The sequence below is a fragment of the Erinaceus europaeus genome, chromosome 7 (assembly GCF_950295315.1).
Source record: "Erinaceus europaeus chromosome 7, mEriEur2.1, whole genome shotgun sequence".
Lineage (NCBI taxonomy): Eukaryota > Metazoa > Chordata > Mammalia > Eulipotyphla > Erinaceidae > Erinaceus > Erinaceus europaeus.
In genome coordinates this window covers 64800153-64818544 of record NC_080168.1, presented here as the reverse complement: position 1 = coordinate 64818544, position 18392 = coordinate 64800153, and the positions used below count along the sequence as shown (strand labels likewise).

General features: G+C 43.2%; 1 protein-coding gene across 10 annotated transcripts in view; it reads right to left on the bottom strand.

Moving 5' to 3' along the window:
* The window catches only part of CCDC91 (coiled-coil domain containing 91), a 539136-nt gene that overhangs the window by 157701 nt on the left and 363043 nt on the right, over nt 1-18392 (bottom strand). For 8 of the 10 annotated variants that reach the window (XM_060194578.1, XM_060194577.1, XM_007529921.3 and 5 more), the window contains 2 exons: nt 1386-1528; nt 332-535 (listed from right to left, as the gene is read on the bottom strand). In XM_060194578.1, the coding sequence (XP_060050561.1) occupies nt 332-535; nt 1386-1528 (347 nt within the window). Of the gene's footprint in view, nt 1-331; nt 536-1385; nt 1529-2607; nt 2701-3520; nt 3624-18392 lie in introns of those variants that run through there. The other 2 variants (XM_060194582.1, XM_060194581.1) reach the window with 2 other exon arrangements.

Below are 18392 nucleotides of genomic sequence, written 5' to 3'. Positions count from 1 at the left end.
TTTCAAAAATATATTTATTTATTTATTTGATAGGACAGAGAGAAATTGAGAGGGAAAAGGAGAGATAGGGAGAAAAACACCTGCAGCACTTCTTCATCAATACAACCAACCATACTTATGGGAAAATTCTTAAGAAAGATAGTCTAGCAAAAGATGCTCCTATCTTCAAAAATATTTATTTAGAACTTGGCTTTTTTTAAATCAGTCTCCATGATTAATACTTATCTGGCCACTAGAATATAGTTTCTTCTATATCTGAGTTTTAACTAGTTGGGGACTATATTACATTTCTAGTATGCATGCAAGTCAGACACTTTAAAGGGCAATATACCTTTTTAATTCTCTGTTTCTCCTCCTCAGAAACTTTGAGTTTCATCTCCAGATTTGAAATTTTCTGCTGCAGCTGTCTGTTTGATACATTGGCTCCAGTATCCTCGGAATCATCCACGAGAGCAATTGTTCCATTATTTTTCTCATCAGTTAAACCCAATGGAAAAAGTGAGATATCCAGATGAGCATGTGTTGATTGCTGCATCTAAACCACATAAAAAAATATAAAAGAGGGGGAAAGTTTACACTGCACCAACAATGAAAACATCCAAAGGGCACCAGAAACCACATTTGGGAAATTAGGCTGTACCAAAGCTTCTGGAATCCTTTCACCCTCTAAATACATCAACAGAAGACCTCAAACTCCTACAACAACCTGAACTTTACTGTTATTAACATAATCTCCTCCAAGGCTGCACCTAAAGCACTTATTCTTTTGCAAGCAAAGTACCAACTGTAGACTTTATGCTTGAATTATGTAACTAAAGGTGGGCATATCTCATGCGCACCAATTCTATTACATACACATCCCAGATGTGTTTCAAGCTGTTAAGAACTTCAAATGTGGCCACAGCCTCTGACTTATCATCCCTTCAGGAAACATAGCAGGTGGCTCCAAACTTGTCTCTATACCTGGCACTAGGCCTGACCAGTAAATATCTGAATCAATAAATGAGTACACTCATGACTACTGCCTTTCTGATTTTGAATTTAAATTACCAAGTAGGAGTAAAGGCATGAATACCTGAAAAAAAAAAAATGGCAAAGTTCTCCGAAAGGAAAAAACTATTCTTGGGGGAGGGGGAGTCTTTTTCCTTTTAAAGTTAAAGATTTCATACAGAGCTAAGTTCATTTTAATAAATGAGGGACCCACCCAAACCATGTTTTAGGTAAGTCAAATACCTTCCAGTTCTGCCACAGAACACGTTATTCAATCCTTTCAAATCTAGATAAGGGCTCAAAGTTAGACTCCCCACAGAAAAATGTCAGCTTCCCAGATCCCAGGTGTGAATTGTAGGCAGGCATGGTTTGCTAGGAAAAGCCAGCATGGTTACCTGTGCTTTCTGCAGCACACTATTCTCTGCATGTGTGTTCTCAGGGGGAGAGATGGGCTCCGCAGGGAGGCAGCTGACCACAGGTGAGGAGTGGGCATGGTCCAGGACAATCTCAGAAGCTGGAGAGAGGTGGACTCCAGACACTGCAGGAAAACAAGCCGGGAGCAGGTCAGAGAATGAACAGACAACAACAGGCTGAGGAGAGAAAAGGGGAGAGAAAGAACCAGGGGAGCCATGCCACACCCACCCAGGAAAACAACACTGACATAAAATAAAGCAGTTTCACACTGGCTTAATGTTTACATACAAACACACAGTAGTGCAAAGCTCATGTCCAGCTCAGCCAACAGTACATGGATAGGTTGCTGCTTACTACCCCACCCCCAGGAGCAGGCCAGGGAGGCTTGATGGAGACAGCAGTGAGCAAGAGACTACTAACACTGATTACAGCAGAGACAGAGCCCTGAGGAGCAGCAGTGGCACTGGCAGAGTTAAGCCCACTGTCTTTTGTTAGCTTCCTCCCCTACTTCTAGTGAAAGGGAGAACTTTGTCAACTTCTTTTGCATAAGATACATTTCATGCTCAAGTATGCTTTTTTGTTCACTGTTATAATTTCTTTAAAAAAGACTGAAAAGGACTGAGAAGACAGCACAATGGTTCTGCAAAAGACTCTCATGTCTGAGGCTTCAAGGATCTAGGTTTAATTCCCAGCACCATCAGCCAGAGCTGAGCAGGAACCTGGTGAATCTCTCTCTCTCATGCACTTGTGTTCTTTCTAATTTGAAATATGTATACATATGGGTGTGTATATATATTTTTTTCATTAAAATAAAATCTTTAAAAAAGAAACCATAAAACAATTTTAATGGAAAACACATTAAATATGAGGATTCAAATAAGAAGGCCAGGAAAGCCTTGTTTAAGCACGAAATAAGATGAGAATGCAGATGAGGGCAAGACATACGGGTTATATTTACATTACTTTCTTTCCAAATGCTCCCTTTCAAAGTGGAACATACTCTATTAGTACATTAAAATGTAAGAAGAGTGACAGTCATAGTTCAGCCATTCACAGCTCCTGACTCTCCAGTGTAACCACCTCTATTTCAGCCAGACCTGCTGACTCTACATTCAGTCATCTCTGTGCCATTCACAGCTGCTGACTCTCTACATGGTAACCACCTTTATTCCATTCAAACATGAGACTCTACATGGTAACCACCTTTATTCCACATTGGCATCAGTGGCAACGTCAGGTCAACGAGGGTCTATCACAAATTCTGGAAGGCACTTCACAGTGGAAATTGCATTGTCCCTGAAGAAAGACAATGATGAGGCTGTCAGATACTCACAAACTAAAGAACTTCCTATCTGCTTGGCACCTCTGGGGACACTGGGTCATCTCAGACACATAGTTACTGTGCAGCAGTACTGCACACACTACAGATGTCCTCTTCCTTCTAACTCTAACCTTGCTGCTCCAGGATTCCCTCCTGATGTGGGGACTTAACTACTCTTCCCTTCTCAGGCTCTATCTACACTTTGTTCTTTTCTAAGTTAGAGACACTACAGCTCCTCTCCACCGGTCATGAAGCTTCTGCTGTGTATGGTGCTCCACGTGGTTGCCAGGGAACTCAGACACGGTGCTACTCAGGGCAAAGTGCTCTATCCTGGGCGAGTTCCCTCCAGGCCCCACACTTAATCTTTTTTTTTTTAATATACTTTTTTAAAAAATATTTTTAAATCTTTATTTATTGGATAGAGACAGCCAGAAATTGAGAGGATGGGGGAGACAGAGAGAGAAGGAGACAGAGATACCTGCAGCCCTGCTTCACAACTTGTGAAGCTTTCCCCCTGCAGGTAGAGACCAGGGGCTCAAACCCGGGTCCTTGAGCACTGTAACATATGCACTCAACCAGGTGCACCACCAGCCGGCCCACCACACTTAATCTTAAATCTCACTGATTCTACACCCCCTGGTCTTCCCAGTGTTCATACTATGCTTCCTGCTTTTAACACTCGTTTAAATTCCCAGCTCTAGGCTAATGAGACCTGAGTCCCCATCTCAGGAGAAAACCACTCTGCCCATCACCAGAGAGCTCCACGAAGCTGCCTGGCAGGCATGTGGCACTTACCCAGCATCTCATAGAAACCTGCCCTGCTGCCTGTCTCCCATCTTCCTGAAGAGCATCTCAGGGAACTAGTGGCCCGAGCCAGAAATGGCACACTGAGCTATGGGGACATAAGTTCCACTTCACTCCAGACACACTGGTCTCTAAAAAGCCCCTGCTGACATGATCGAATTCCAGGGCTCTGTGACCTCACAACATTCCTGCTCAGGCCAAAGCCATGGCTATGGAATCAGACAGGAGTTAAGAGTTTTAAGAGTGACAACTGACACCCTATGCAGCCCTGAGCAAGTTAACTAACCTCCTTCAAGCCACAATGTCCTTAGCTGGAAATAGGGAAACAGTGCAACTCTCAAAATGATGCTGCATAGCCTGAGCCAGGCAATGTACATAAACCACTTAGTACCACCAGATGGGTACATGGTGAATATGCAGTAAAAGCTGCTGTTGAAATGATCACTTGTCAATGTTCTAAGCAGTTTCATTTACCTCATCTATTACCCACCCAGCCACATGCCCTGTAACTTTTCACAATTAAAATATGCTATCAAGTCTCTAAGAAATAATAAAAGCATTAAAGACCCATAAGATATATTTAAAGCAATGGTCAGATGGTCTGGGAGGTGGCACAGTGACTGGAGCAATGAATTCTCAAAACATGAGGTCCTGAGTTTGATCCCAGGCAGCACAGGTACGACAGTGATGTCTGCTTCATTCTTTCTCTCCTATCTTTCTCATTAATTAATAAAATATTTTGTAAAAAAAAAATAATAATAAAGCAGTGATCAGAAAAGAAAATTTCTTTAATATTAGCAGGTGGCTTGCCTGGTAGAGCCCACACATTACCATGGCAAGTCACTTGGTTCCAAACCCCAAGCATCAGCTGGGAATCCTTGCAAGGGGAAAGTTTCATGAGCAATGGAGCAGTGCTGTCATACCTCTCCTGCTCTGCCTCTCACTATTGAGAGGCAAAAAAAAAAAAAGGCCACCAGGAGTAGTGCAGTCATTCAGATGCTAAGATCCAGTATTAACCCTGGTGGCAATAAACAAAAATAAAAACCTCTACAGACTTAAACATGCCAGTAAAAAAAAAAAAAATCGACTCATCAAAATACAGACAATGTCAATGTAAAATAAGAAAAAAGTAGAGCCAACGTGACATCTCAGTGTTAGAGCACTGAAGTTACATAGTTGAGGCCTTAGAGGCCACATGTTCGATCCCCAGCACTACCTTAGGCCAGAGCTAGGCAATGCTCTGGTGTGTGTATCTGTCTCTAAGAAATCTAATTAAATCCCTGAAATCTAATTAAATTAAAAAGTTAAGCAAGACAAGTAATTTCTAGAGAATAGAAGGGTCCAAGATGGAACAAGAAATAAAACAATACAGTTTTAAGTGTAAAACTCTACAAACTCAAGTACATAAATTTTAAGTCTGGGTCTGGTGAACTAGTTCACTTGGACAGTGCACAGCCCAGCTTTGAGTCTTGCACTGTACTAGAAGGCACTCAGGTGCTGTGGTCTCTAATAATAATAATTAAATGAGGCAATGCTTCACATAAATATAGCTTATAAAGGTTCATCTGATTAGAGCTAAAACTACGATTAAAAACACACCATTTTCCTAAGGGAAAACAAAGCCACTGGGCAGTTACATCTCCAGAGAACTACCAAAAACTAAGAATGAGTGACCCTAATGCTCTCAAATTGCTCGGATGAACTGAAAAGGGAAGAAAATTTCACTAGCATTATATTAACATCACACTGACAGCACTGATTTAACATTGCTCACTAAGCCTGGTAGTATAAAAACAGAAAGACCAGTGTGGCAGCTACATAGCTCAGCTGATGATGCACAGGATGTGCATGCCCAAGGCTCCAGAGTCCATCCCTCAGGCTCTAAGTAAGTGCTGGGGTGTGCTCTGGTGTTCATTGTAGAAAATTAACTAGAAAGTAGAGAAAGGGATGGGAGAGATAACACAATGGCTTGTGCAAAGGAAATTCTATGCCTGAGACTCCAAAATCACAGGTTCAATCCCCCCCACACCACCATAAGCCAGGGCTGAGCAATGCCTCTCATAAACATACATATACAGAGACAGAGAAAGATAGAAAGATAGATAGATTTTTCAGAATGCCACTTATAAATAAGCTGAAATTTCTAAGTAAAATATTTTCCTTCAAGGTATAAAAGAAACTATGAGCTTTTCTCCACAGAAAGTTCATATGCTCAAACATACAGAGTTCTGTCCATGATTTGAGCTATTTCATATGCAAACATTTAGGAGGCTTTTAAAAGATGACAAGAAGCTTCTCATCCTCCCTAAAGATGTAAATAAACCATTGTCACACATCACATGAGATGATTAAGTGTCAGATCACAGGCATGAAGGATTAAATCTTTTTATAAAATAAAAATCTTCACAAAGAACATGATCCTCACGTCAGCTTAAAATATTAAATCTGCCTGCCAGAGAAAACTGAGTCAGGAGAAAAGGAAAACTATTTACATGGTACATCCCAGGGATGTGAACACACAGAGAAACATTTACTCTTAAATGATATAGATCACTGCCTTTAACTGGGCAGGTGCATACAGGATTGAATTATCTTTCGCATATGTGAATAGACAGCTAGTGTAAATGGTATCCAGTGTGTGTGGGTGTTCACACTTGATCTTCACCTCACCTCTTCTCAGCCGGCTAATTATCATTTACAGATAACGATAGGGAGCTTGAAAGCCTATTTACAGACAGACTTGAAAGACTTGTGGCTTGACCAAACTCAGTGCTTTCAATGGAGAAGCTGGGATTCATACCCAAATTCACACAGTTCCTGCCAGGTCTTTCTAGGCAAAGGGACCAGCATAGAAAAAGGCCTAGAGCCAGGAACTTCATACTGTGTTTAGGGAACAGCAAGTTCATCAGCATGACTGAAGAGCAAAAAAGCTTAATGAAAAACATGGCTTTTACAAGTTCCAAGTGGAGCTTTCACAAGGGAAGAGAAAGATCTAAGCATGACCCTCACCAGCCCTGCACTTGGGTGGATGCTGAGTGTAGTCTGCAGTAAGGAACATGGACAGACAGACAGACAGACAGACAGACTGCTGACCAGGAGACACACAGGAAGCCAGCCCATGCACAAATGGAAGCCACATCTGCTGCTCTAGAGAAGGGTATGCACCGTGGAGGTCTTCAATGAGCCCACTTCACTAGTGCAGGCAAGCCAGGATCAAGGACAACAGCCAGAAAGCACAGCATTAAGAGGAAGGAGGTGGAGGAAGACTGACTAAAGGTGTGGAAGCCCAAAGAGAGAGGCCTATGAAAGCCTAGAATGTGAGCTATCAACCTACAAGAGAGTGGCCCATGTCACTGTGGTCAACAGATATGAAAGGCCATGTGCAGCCCTAGAGGTCATAAGGAGGTGGAGGAAAGGTCCTGCCCTAAGTCACTCCAACGAAGCCTTGAGAGAGAGGTAGGATTTGAACACAGAGAAGAGCACTCCAGCAGAGGAGCAGCAGCCAGAGGGGCAGGCACATGTGGGAAATCATGCTGGCTGAGCAGTGTGTAGTCAGCTGACATATGGTGTGGCAGATGGCATATAAATCCAAGTGGGTTCAGGCCAACAGGGACTCAGAGGTCAAACAGGCTCCTGTACTAAACAGAATATGGGCCCTGGGTCAGGTGTATGGGGGTAAACATTTAATTTTATTCATAGATTTTCTTCAAGATTGGGAGCTACTCTCTGCCCTCATCCAACTTTCTAGCCCTGCTCCAAACTCTGACACCATCTTCCCAGATGATATTTTTGTTCAACTCCAAATTAGGTATCAAACTCAAGCAAAAACTAGAGAAGTCATAGGTTTTAGGAACATAGCTAAAATAGATCTCCTCACTTCTTTCCACCCTAAGATCCTTATTCTCATCTTTTCAATTCCTACTTTTGGATCCTGTTTGTTAATAATTTTGTCCTGCTTTGTTTCTTACTGCCTTTCAGCCATCAAGTTGCAGATGCTATCATGATTCCATCCTGACTTCTCTGGGCAGATGACCGCACCAATGTGTCCCAGAACCTTACCTCTCCAGAGCCCTACCCCACTAGGAAAAGATAGAAATAGGCTGGGGGTATGGATCCACCTGTGAACACCCACGTCCAGTGAAGAAGCAATTACAGAAGCCAGAACTCCCACCTTCTGCACTCACAAAGAATTTTGGTCCATAATCCCCGAGTGGGAGAAATGATAGGGGGAAGGTGACCCAGAGGGCTCTGTACTCCAACTCCATCAGGATTCGGAGAGAGAATAGGGGGAAAAAAAGGAAAGACATTTGGAAGTAGTAATAGGTGTAGGTGTGACTTAGAAATAAAGAAGGGACTATGTGAAAAAATGGGTTAATATATATAAATATAAACAGTTACAGAAATATAGTCAACCCATATCTATGACCTTGAGAAAAATACTGTAGCTTCCAATGGAGGGAATGTGGATATAGAACTGTGGTGGTGGGAATGGTGTGGAGTTGTACCTGTTATCTTATAATTTTGTGGATCAATATTAATAACAAAAAAAAGTCAGAGCAGGTTTGCCTGAAGGGAAAACTAGGAGTAGACAGATGCAGGAAATAGAAGAATTAGCTGAATTGTACCAGTGGATTAGCCAAAAGCCAGTCCAAGATGAAAAATAAAGGACATGTAATATGCTGAAAACTGACTACCCCATCCAAAAAAAAATTCTCACTTAACTGATAAGAAAACATGAATACAAGAATACCCTTTTAGATAGTCATTTTCAAGTTTCTATTGATAAACTGATATGAAGAAGGTGAGTTTGGGTTTCACCTTATGAAGTTCTATTTGAAACTTTTATAAGTTTCAAAACATCTTTCATTTTGATGTCTACCTTAAGTGATCTTACATTAAAATGTTTATATTATTTGCCAAACCTGTAAATACATCACTGTAAGTAACAGGCATATGGAATGTAACTTCAATTAGCTTTAAAAAAACAAATAGCACATATCTTTGAAATTTATTTTCCCCCAAAATCCTAGAAGATAAATTAAAAAAAAAAAAACACGAAAAGATGAAATTTCTTTTTTTTTTTGCCTCCAGGGCTGTCGCTGGGGCTTGCACTCCAAATCCATTGCTCCTTGAGGCCATCTTTTTTCCTTTGTTGTTGTTGTTGTATCAGACAAAGAAATCCCGAGAGAAGGGGAAGACAGAGAGAGGGAGATAAAGATACCTTCAGACCTGCTTCATCACTTGTGAAGTGACCCCCCTGCACATGGGGAGCCTGGAGCTCAAAACTAGAATCTTTGTGCCAGTCCTTGTGCTCTGCAGTATGTGCCCTTAACCCAGTGTGCTACTGCCTAGCCCCCAAGATACAATTTCTTAAGTAGCAATGCAATAAACTATATATTAACCCATTCGCTATACATGCTTGTTTCAGAAAATGCAGTCTGCTTTGCAGTGTGAACTCTCATTTAGAGTTCTTTCCACCTACAAAATGTCTTAGTGGGCTGGCAGTAGCACATCTGACTAGGCACATGTTACCATGTGCTAGGGCCTAGGATCAAGCCTTAGGTCCCCACCTGTAAGGGGGAAAGCTTTGTAAGTGGTGACTCAGGTCTGCAGTTCTCTCTCTTGCTCCCTCCTATTCCCTTCTCAATTTCTGTCTCTAGCCAATAAAAAAAAAGTAAAAACTAAAGTTTCAGTAATATCTACAAATGGTAAAGGAAAACAGGATGGTGGACAAAAATAAAGCCTATACACTTTTAGTGTCATTTCCCTTCCCCTGCACACCGTGTGTGCACCAGGTATGTATGTGCATCTGTGTTTTCTTAGTTCTAAGAACATAATTCAGAAGAATTGCTACACGCTAATCTATAGATTGGTAGAATGCCAGGAAATTGACCCTGCTTTCACTGAGACAGAGTCTAAGAGATGGCTAATTCCATGTTATGGAGATAAAGGTTAGAGAATACTTTTCAGCTTACTGAAAATGTCCCACTGCCAAATGTGCATGTTCAGCAGTGAGAAAGATTCTACAAAACTTGATTTAAAGATGTTTTAGGGGGCTGGGCTGTGGCTAGTTAAGCTAGGGTTCATGTCCCCACTCCCCACTGCAGGGGGTTCTGCTTTACAAGCAGTGAGGAAGGCCTATAGGTGTCAATCTTTATCTCCCTATATCTCTGTCCTATTAAAAAAATTTTTTAAATCAGTAAAGAAAAAAAGGAATTAATACCAACTGATATTGCATCTGCTGATCCCAACCTATTCAATGCAATGAGTACTACCCTCAGCATGCTTCACTTCAGAAGTCTAAAGTTTTTTTATTTATCTTTACTTATTGGATAGAGACAGCCAGAATTTTAGAGGTTAGGAGGAGCTAGAGACAGAGAGACACCTTCATCCCTGCTTCACCACTTGTGAATCTTTCCCCTGCAGGTGGGGACTAGGAGCTCAAACCATGGTCCTTGTGCACTGTAACATGTGCACTCAACCAGGTGCGCCATACCTGGCACCTTAGTATATTCTCTAACATTCTAAAAATCACATGGAACAGATTATATCATGAAATGCTGCAAGAAGCAGGAGTCCAAACAGTAACTGACAGCAATTAAAACTTGTTTAATAGGGGGTCGGGCGGTGGCGCAGTGGGTTAAGCGCATGTGGCGCAAAGCGCAGGAACTGGCGTAAGGATCCCGGTTCGAGCCCCCGGCTCCCCACCTGCAGGGGAGTCGCTTCACCGCCGGTGAAGCAGGTCTGCAGGTGTCTATCTTTCTCTCCCCTTCTCTGTCTTCCCCTCCTCTCTCCATTTCTCTCTGTCCTATCCAACAACGAATTGCGTCAACAAGGGCAATAATAATAACCACAACGAAGCTACAACAAGGGCAACAAAAGGGGGAAAAAATGGCCTCCAGGAGCAGTGGATTCATGGTGCAGGCACCAAGCCCAGCAATAACCCTGGAGGAGGAAAAAAAAAAAACAAACTTGTTTAATAGACCAAGTGTCTCTAAAGTGTCACAGTTCTTCACATGGCCCTTTGCGTCCCCTTTAGAACGGCACTTCTGAAGCAGTGACAGTTCTCATATGAGCACAGGGCAGTGGAAACCAGACTCCAGATTCACAGAGTGGAAGTGATTCATATTTCAGACACAGGAACCAGGAAATAATAAAAATAAAATAAACTGTAAACTCAAGATCTGGAAGAACAGTTCAGTAGTCTCTTCCTTCATCGATTAAGTGAGTGGTTTCAAAGAAGTTGCACAATGAGCTGGAGGCAAAGCCAGGAGCCCTCACACTTGGAGGGTAAACTGGGTTTCAAACACGCTGTAAGACTAAGATAGGAAGGAGGGAGGGAGGGAAGGAGGAAGGAAGGGAGGGAAGGAGGGAGGGAGGGAGAGTCAAAAGTATGTGTGGGTGGCCTGGGAGGTAGCACAGTGGATAAAGCACTGGAATCTCAAGGATGAAATCCTAGTATGATTCCAGGCATCCCATGTCCCACAGCAATGTTCTGGTTCTCTCTTCTCTCTCTTTTTTTTCTTTTTTCCCTCCAGTTATTACTGGGGCTTGGTGCCTGCACTATGAACCCACTGCTCCTGGAGGCCATTTTTCCCATTTTGTTGCCTTTGTTGTCATTATTGTTATTGTTGCCATTGCTGTTGTTATTGGATGGGACAGAGAGAAATCAAGAGAGGAGGGGAAGATGGGGGAGATAAAGACACCTGCAGACCTGCTTCATTACCTGTGAAGATCTGGAAGTGTTCTTTCAGATCTTGAGTTTGCAGTTTATTTTATTTTTCATCTTTCCTGGTTCCTATGTCTAAAATATGAATCACTTCCACTCTGTGAATCTGGAGCCTGGTTTCCACTGCTCTGTGCTCATATGAGAGCTGTCACTGCTCCAGAAGTGCCGTTCTAAAGGGGACGCAAAGGGCCATATGAAGAACTGTGACACTTTAGAGACACTTGGTCTGGGGCTTGAACTGGGATCCTTACACTGGTCTTTGTACTTCACACCATGTGCGCTTAACCCACTGCGCTATTGCCCAACCTCTTCTCCTTCTATAGAGAAAGTCTTTTTAAAAAAATAATAAGACATAATACCATCTCCAGAATAGAAGCAGCTGAGCTAACCTGGCAGGTAGGAAAGAAATAAAAGTAGCAGCAAGTTTTCTGGAATTTCCCATGCCAATAATATGTGATATGTGATATGTGATATGTGATATGTGATATGTGATATGTGATATATATATATATATATATATATATATATATATATATATAGTGTGTAGACTTGGGTTCAGAGTTTTTATAGATGTGTAACACAGATTCTACAGAAAAACAGGGTTAGCAAGAAGAGTAGTGGGATATTAATAAAATGACCCATTTGTTGTCCTAGGTTTTCCTGGCCAGGAGAATGGAGAATGGAAAAACTGAACCATGAAATCAAAAAGGCATCTGTCTTCCAGGTTTCTCTCTGCCAATGCCTTGAGAAAAATGTTAGAACTTTCCTGTTGGCTTTATATGCAAATATCTCCAGATGCAAAGTGAACCACATCTAAGTGATTGGTTTCAGCATCTGCTGGTCTCAGTCCCACTCCTCCTTCTAAAGGGTCGGCTGTGACAGGCCTCAAGCCTGCTCTCTCTATACGCTGTTTTGAAGGAACTAATTTGGATTAAAGTATCTATCTGAACCACTTGTTTTTCCCTTTGGTGGTCAATGCATTCTCATGTGGTCTGTGCCGTGCTACACAGGAACTTAGAAACATATTGGAGGGGACAGTAGTAGTCAAGGCTTTGCCTCCCACCTCGCCTTCCAGACAACTTACAGGAGTTAAAAGTGAAAAGTGCACAGCCACTGGGCTCTCAATCAGCACCACCCACACTGCACACAAGGGCAACACAACAGCACTTCTCACTTGAGCTCTAGCAAAGGCCTGCAGCGGATGGGACTGATAAAAGCAGGGCCACTTCATCAAGCATGGGGCCACCAGAGGGGGAATTAGGGGAGGCCCACAGCGCTGGCCTGGCACACCATCCACTTACATGACAGTGAGCAAATGTATGAGCAAATGTTTAACTGAGGAACTAAACAGATTCCCAGGGGTTCTGAACGTCTGGGTATGTTGCAATAAAAACAAAGCCCTGCAGTGAACTGATCACTATCATTTAATGTCCACACAACTCATGAAGTCAAGTATAGACAGACTCCCTTTGGGGCCAGGTGGTGGCACACTTGGTTGAGCACACACGTCACCATGTGCAAGGACCCAGCTTCAAGACCTAGCTGAGAAGCGGGTCTGCAGGTGTCTCTCTTTCTTTCTCCCTGTATCCCCCTCTCCTCTCAGTTTCATCTGTCCTCTCAAATAAATAGAAAGGAAAAATAAAAAGAAAGAAAAACAAAGAAAAAATGGCCACCGGGAGTGGTGGATGAGTGCTGGCACCATGTCCTAGCAATAATCCTAGTGACAATGATAGATATATAGTCAGATAGACAGACATAGATTTGTCCTTCTTTCAATGGGGCATGGCAAGGAAAAGGGGAAAAAATCAGTATCTATACATGTCTCTATACTGATATGCACACACATATTTATTTGCATGTGTACAGATGTGTGTGTTAGAGGACATTCATTTTGACTTCTTTTTTTTTTATCTTATTATCTATTGGCTAGAGAGAGAAACAGTTGAAAGGGGGAGATAGAGAGGGGCCCCAACCTGGCCCACAGCATACATTCATTTTGAAAAGTGAGTTTCAAAAATAGGAGATAGGATTGTCAGCCTTACAAAAAATGTATAGTAAATTGTTTAAGATTTCTAAAGAAACAAGAGACTGGCCAAAAAAGACCTTTTCTTTCAAAAAAAGGGAAACAAAAAAAGAACAACACATAGTTCTGTGAGTAACCAACTCAAAGAATATTTTGATATCATATGCTAAGTAAAACCTGGAATGAGTTTACTTTGAGGGAGAAAAAGTTTAGAACAAGGCAAAAAAAAAAAAAAGATGGAAAGGACAAGATACAACCATTCTTGCTTCTCTATCCTGAATACTCTGAACTGAGATGAACTGCTCTGTCTTCCCCAACCCCATACACACATCAGAAATTAAAAAACATCTAGAGGGAGTCGGGCAGTAGTGCAGCGGGTTAAGTACACATGGCGCAAAGCGCAAGGACTGGGGTAAGGATCCTGGTTTGAGCCTCCAGCTCCCCACCTGCAGGGGAGTCACTTCACAAGCGGTGAAGCAAGTCTTCCCCTTCTCTCTCCATTTCTCTCTGTCCTATCTAACAACAACGACATCAATTACAGCAGCAACAACAATAACAACAACAAAAAAAGGGCAATAAAATGGGAAAAAAAAACTAAAAAAGGAAAAAAACATCTAGAAAGATTATTTGCAAATAAATTTGCCCCACTGCTCATCAAAAAACAAGTGCTGACCTCCTGCGGGGGGAGGGGGGGACTTCAGGAGTGGTGAAGTAGGGCTGCATGTGTCTCCCCATCTCTCTCTACCTCCCCTTTTCCCTCTCAATTTCATTATGTCCTATCAAATAAAATAAATACAACTGAGCACTGAATGCTGATTCTTACAACAGATGCCAGGTACTGAGGATGCAACAAGGGTTGGAACAGGTTGAGGCAGATCACAGAGACAGAGTAATACTTAGCAACTGGAATTTCTAAAGTTAAGTTGATTCACTTGTGCTCATGGGAACATTATTTACCGTGGGCAAAGGAAGCTATGCACATGCGCACCCAGGGATGGAGCAGTCACATGTAGTGGAATATTATGTGGGCTTAAAAATGAAGAAGACTGCCACCTGCTATGACCTGGATGGACCTTGACAACATTTGGACCAAGAGAAAGAAGCTGGTGGCAGGAAGACAAACACTCTGCAGTTCTGTTACAAGTTATTGCCAGTAACCAGAGTGAGAGCCGACCATGATAAAGACAAGGAGAATGGGTGGGATCGTTATTACTCAGTGGCTCTAGTTTGAGTTTCACAGGATGACAGAGTTCTAGAAATGAACTGTACAAGAGTGTGACTATTCTTAAAAATACTAAGTGTACACACTTACCGTATTGTCCCACAATCTAGAGCAATACAGAGCAGCCTAAGGTGGGTGCCAAGAAAAGATCATAGGCAATAAATAAATAAATAAATAAATAAATAAATAAATAAAAGCAGTTTAATTCAAAAGAACTCCAGAGACAGCTCTATATCTCTTTAAAAAAGACAGCCAGCCATACTTTAACGATGACTCTTTAGTCACTATCAGGCCACTCCATCAGCTGGGGCACTAACTAGTCAGGGAGTTCTGAGATTCCCAAACAGACATGATGGGTCTAGTCCTCAAATAAATCCCTCTTTCCATTGTTACCTGTCATCTCTATCAGGAATAACAATAGACCCCTTTGTGGGACCTATAGGACCTTGCCCTCAACTTGGATCAACAACAGCAGAGAATGTTCCATCCTCCAAAGGGAGGCTGAGGAAGGTGGGTCCTGAAATTGGGGCAGTTTGGAATGTTCCTACTCATGACCACAGAATGTGAGCTCAGATCTACAGGGATGCAGAGGTCACATAGGCTCCTAAGCTGAATATGGGCCCAGATCACATCAAATTGATGGGGCCCAGATCATATCAAATTGATGGGGTTTACAGTCAACAATATTTACACACCTTCCCCATATTTGAGAGCTACTCTCTTCCCTGATCCAGCTTTCTGGTCCTTTTTCCAGCCATGACACATCTCCCCAGACAATAATTTGGGCCCACCTGCATATCATATGTCAGGCTCAGGAAAAAAAGCTAGTATAGTCATGGACCTTTTGGAATATAATTAAAATTAGCCTACTAACTATCTACAAAACAGAGATACCCCTCCCAACTCTTCATCTGAACATAGCCTTTAGGTTCATGATTAGTCAACAATTTGTTTGGCTTTATATGTTAACTCTTTTTTCAGCCACCAGGTTCCAGATGCTACCATGATGCCAACCAGACTTCCCTGGGCAGATGACCTCATCAATGTGTCCTGGAGCCCCACTTCCCCAGAGCTCCACCCCACTAGGGAAAGAGAGAGATAGCCTGGGGGTATGGGCCAACCTGTCAACACCCATGTCCAGTGGGGAAGCAATTACAGAAGCCAGACCTCCTACCTTCTGCAGCCCATAATGACCCTGGGTTCATACTCCCAGAGGGATAAAGAATAGGAAAGCTATCAGGGGAGGGGATGGGATGCAGAGTTCTGGTGGTGGGAATTATGTGGAATTGTACCCCTCTTATCCAATGGTTTCTGTCAGTGTTTCCTTCTTATAAATAAAAATTTCTAAAACAGGGGGTGGTCCGGGAGGTGGTGCAGTCGCTAAGGAACTAGACTCTAAAGCATGAGGGCCCGAGTTCAATCCCCAGCAGCACATGTACCAGAGTGATGTCTGGTTCTCTCTCTCTTTTTTCCTATCTTTCTCATTAATAAATAAAAACTTTTTTTAAAAGGGGGGGGGGAGGTTGGTGGCACACCTGGTTGAGTGCACACATCACAAGTAACAAGGGCTTGAATTCACACCCCTGGTCCCCACTTGCAGGGAGAAGCTTCATGAGTAGTAAAGCAGTCCTGCAGGTGTTTATCTCACTTTCTATCTTCCTGCTTCCCTTACAATTACTTTCACTATCCAAAATAACTAAATATAAATGAATAGACAGCCAGGACTCCAGAGAGCAGAAGAGCAGATAGAAGAGGAGGGGAGGTCTTCCCCCAGGAGCACAGGTGCTGAGACTAAAGAGTAGGGGTCACTGAGAGCCACTAATTCCCTGTTTTTCCAGGTGTCCTTCACCCCCTTCCAGGCTGTGACGGTGGTGGTGGAGACACACTGCAGGTTCACAGCCAGACCTGGAGACAAAGGCCTGAGAGAAGGCTGTGTCAGAGCCCAGGCACAAGGCAGTCTCTGACAGTTAACTGGCTGTGTGACCGGCACTGCCTGTGACCTAGCACTTTAAGAACCCCCACTGTGCCCATCGTGCCAATGGGCCAGGAAGTTGCAGGTCCAGGGGTGCCAGCTCACTGATGGGACTACAGGCTCTCAGACATAGGTGTGTTCCTCCAGTGTGGCTGGAATCCCCCTCCAGCTCAGTGCCAGCACCAAGCAGATCACTGTGTAGCTGACTCTCAGCAGAATCCCTGCTGCTAACTCCAGGGATTGACTTAAACTATCTGCTTCTTAGTAACCTTCCTGAATGTTACACTATGCTAAAGCTTGGTGAATAGTCATCTCTTTGAAAATATTTCTGATATAGATAGCAGGCAGCAAGGGTGGAGGATGAGAAATAGACAAAAAAAAAAAAAATTCACCTTTCCCTAAATTAAAAAAAATAAACAAGTTACCTGCTTTCCATCTCTCAAAGGATCCCACCTTCTCAGTCCTTATGGAAATGGCTCAACTGTTAAGCTAACAGCTTAACAACCCAACTGTTAACCTAACTACCCCAGGTTAACAACACACACCAGCCTCCCAGACACCGGATCTGTTCCAGCAGCAGAAGGAAAATGCCCCCCTTTTTTCTTTTTTCTTTTTTCTTTTTCTCCAGGATTATTGCTGGGGCTTGGTGCCTGCACTATGAATCCACTGCTCCTGGCAGCCAATTTTCCCATTTTATTGTCCTTGCTGTCGTGCTGCGACACAGAGGAGAGAGAGAGAGGAGATCCGGAGTGGAGAGGGAACACAATTCTTTATTCGCGCGGGCACCTCAGAGTTGGGTGAGAGCGCAGTGGTTTAGGCCACGTGGAGCTAGCCAAAATGTCCGCCTCGTGCAGCACCCTTTTCTGAGTCTAACCACTGAGGTGAAAACCAGGCAAGAGAGAGAGGGGCGGAAGAAGAAGGGCTTTATAGGGCAAAAACCGGGAGTGACAAGCCGGGACAGGATTGGTTGGGAAGGGCACTTCGAGAATATCATATTAACTCTCGCGGGAACTGGCACTAGCCTGAGGGGACATCTGCACAGCATCTCCCCCTTTCTTTTTACCTAATGGCCACAGTATAGAAAATTTAGAGTGGAGCAGGCTTAAATGTTTTTTAAGGAATGCCATGCTCAGGTAGGGAGATGTAGGATGTTGTTGTGGGGGAGGGAAGACTTACATGGCCGCCAACCTTGTGAGATTATGTGTCCCCCCCTGTGCTCAACCCCTCTATAGAGAGAAAGACTTACCTGGAGGGACTCATCTCATAGGTTAAGCTCTGCCAGGCTCCACTATCTCCTCACAATATTTCTACATCTTTTCCTATCTTTCTATCTAGTCATCACATTAAGATGGGTCAATGTCTGTAAAAGACTCCATCTGTGACAGAGGAATAGTAGTGTAGGGGTGAGCAGAAACCTTTTGGGCATAAACCTGAATGATATAACAAAACAGGAAGGGACAAGTAGGGGAGCAGTTAAGAGCCAGTGTGATGCCAAGGGGAGGCCTGAGGGGGTGTTTCCTGCCTCAAAGGGCAAGGCCTAGCAGGTGAAAGGGCATTTCTTGCCTCTGGGGGCATCTAGTGCCCCACGTTGGGCGCTATATGCCAGTCCCTGTTCAGGCGCCATTTGCCGGGCTGGGCTAGCTTCATGGGCGGTAGAGAGACGACCAGGGACTCATGGCTGAGCTGGGAAGCAGTACCTTGTTTATTAATCAGATACATTGCCTTTTATGCATCTCTTCACTGGAAGTGGCAAGCGAAAGGAAATGACTAGGAGAGGGGGGCGGAGCAAAAAAAGAGTGCAAAAAGAACATAGAAAGCTTCCATCTAACCAGTGGGGATTAAACCAATACCCTGCAGGCAGGGCGGGACCCAGGTAAAAGTGATTATGTAAATAGACCACATCGTAAGTAATGCAAG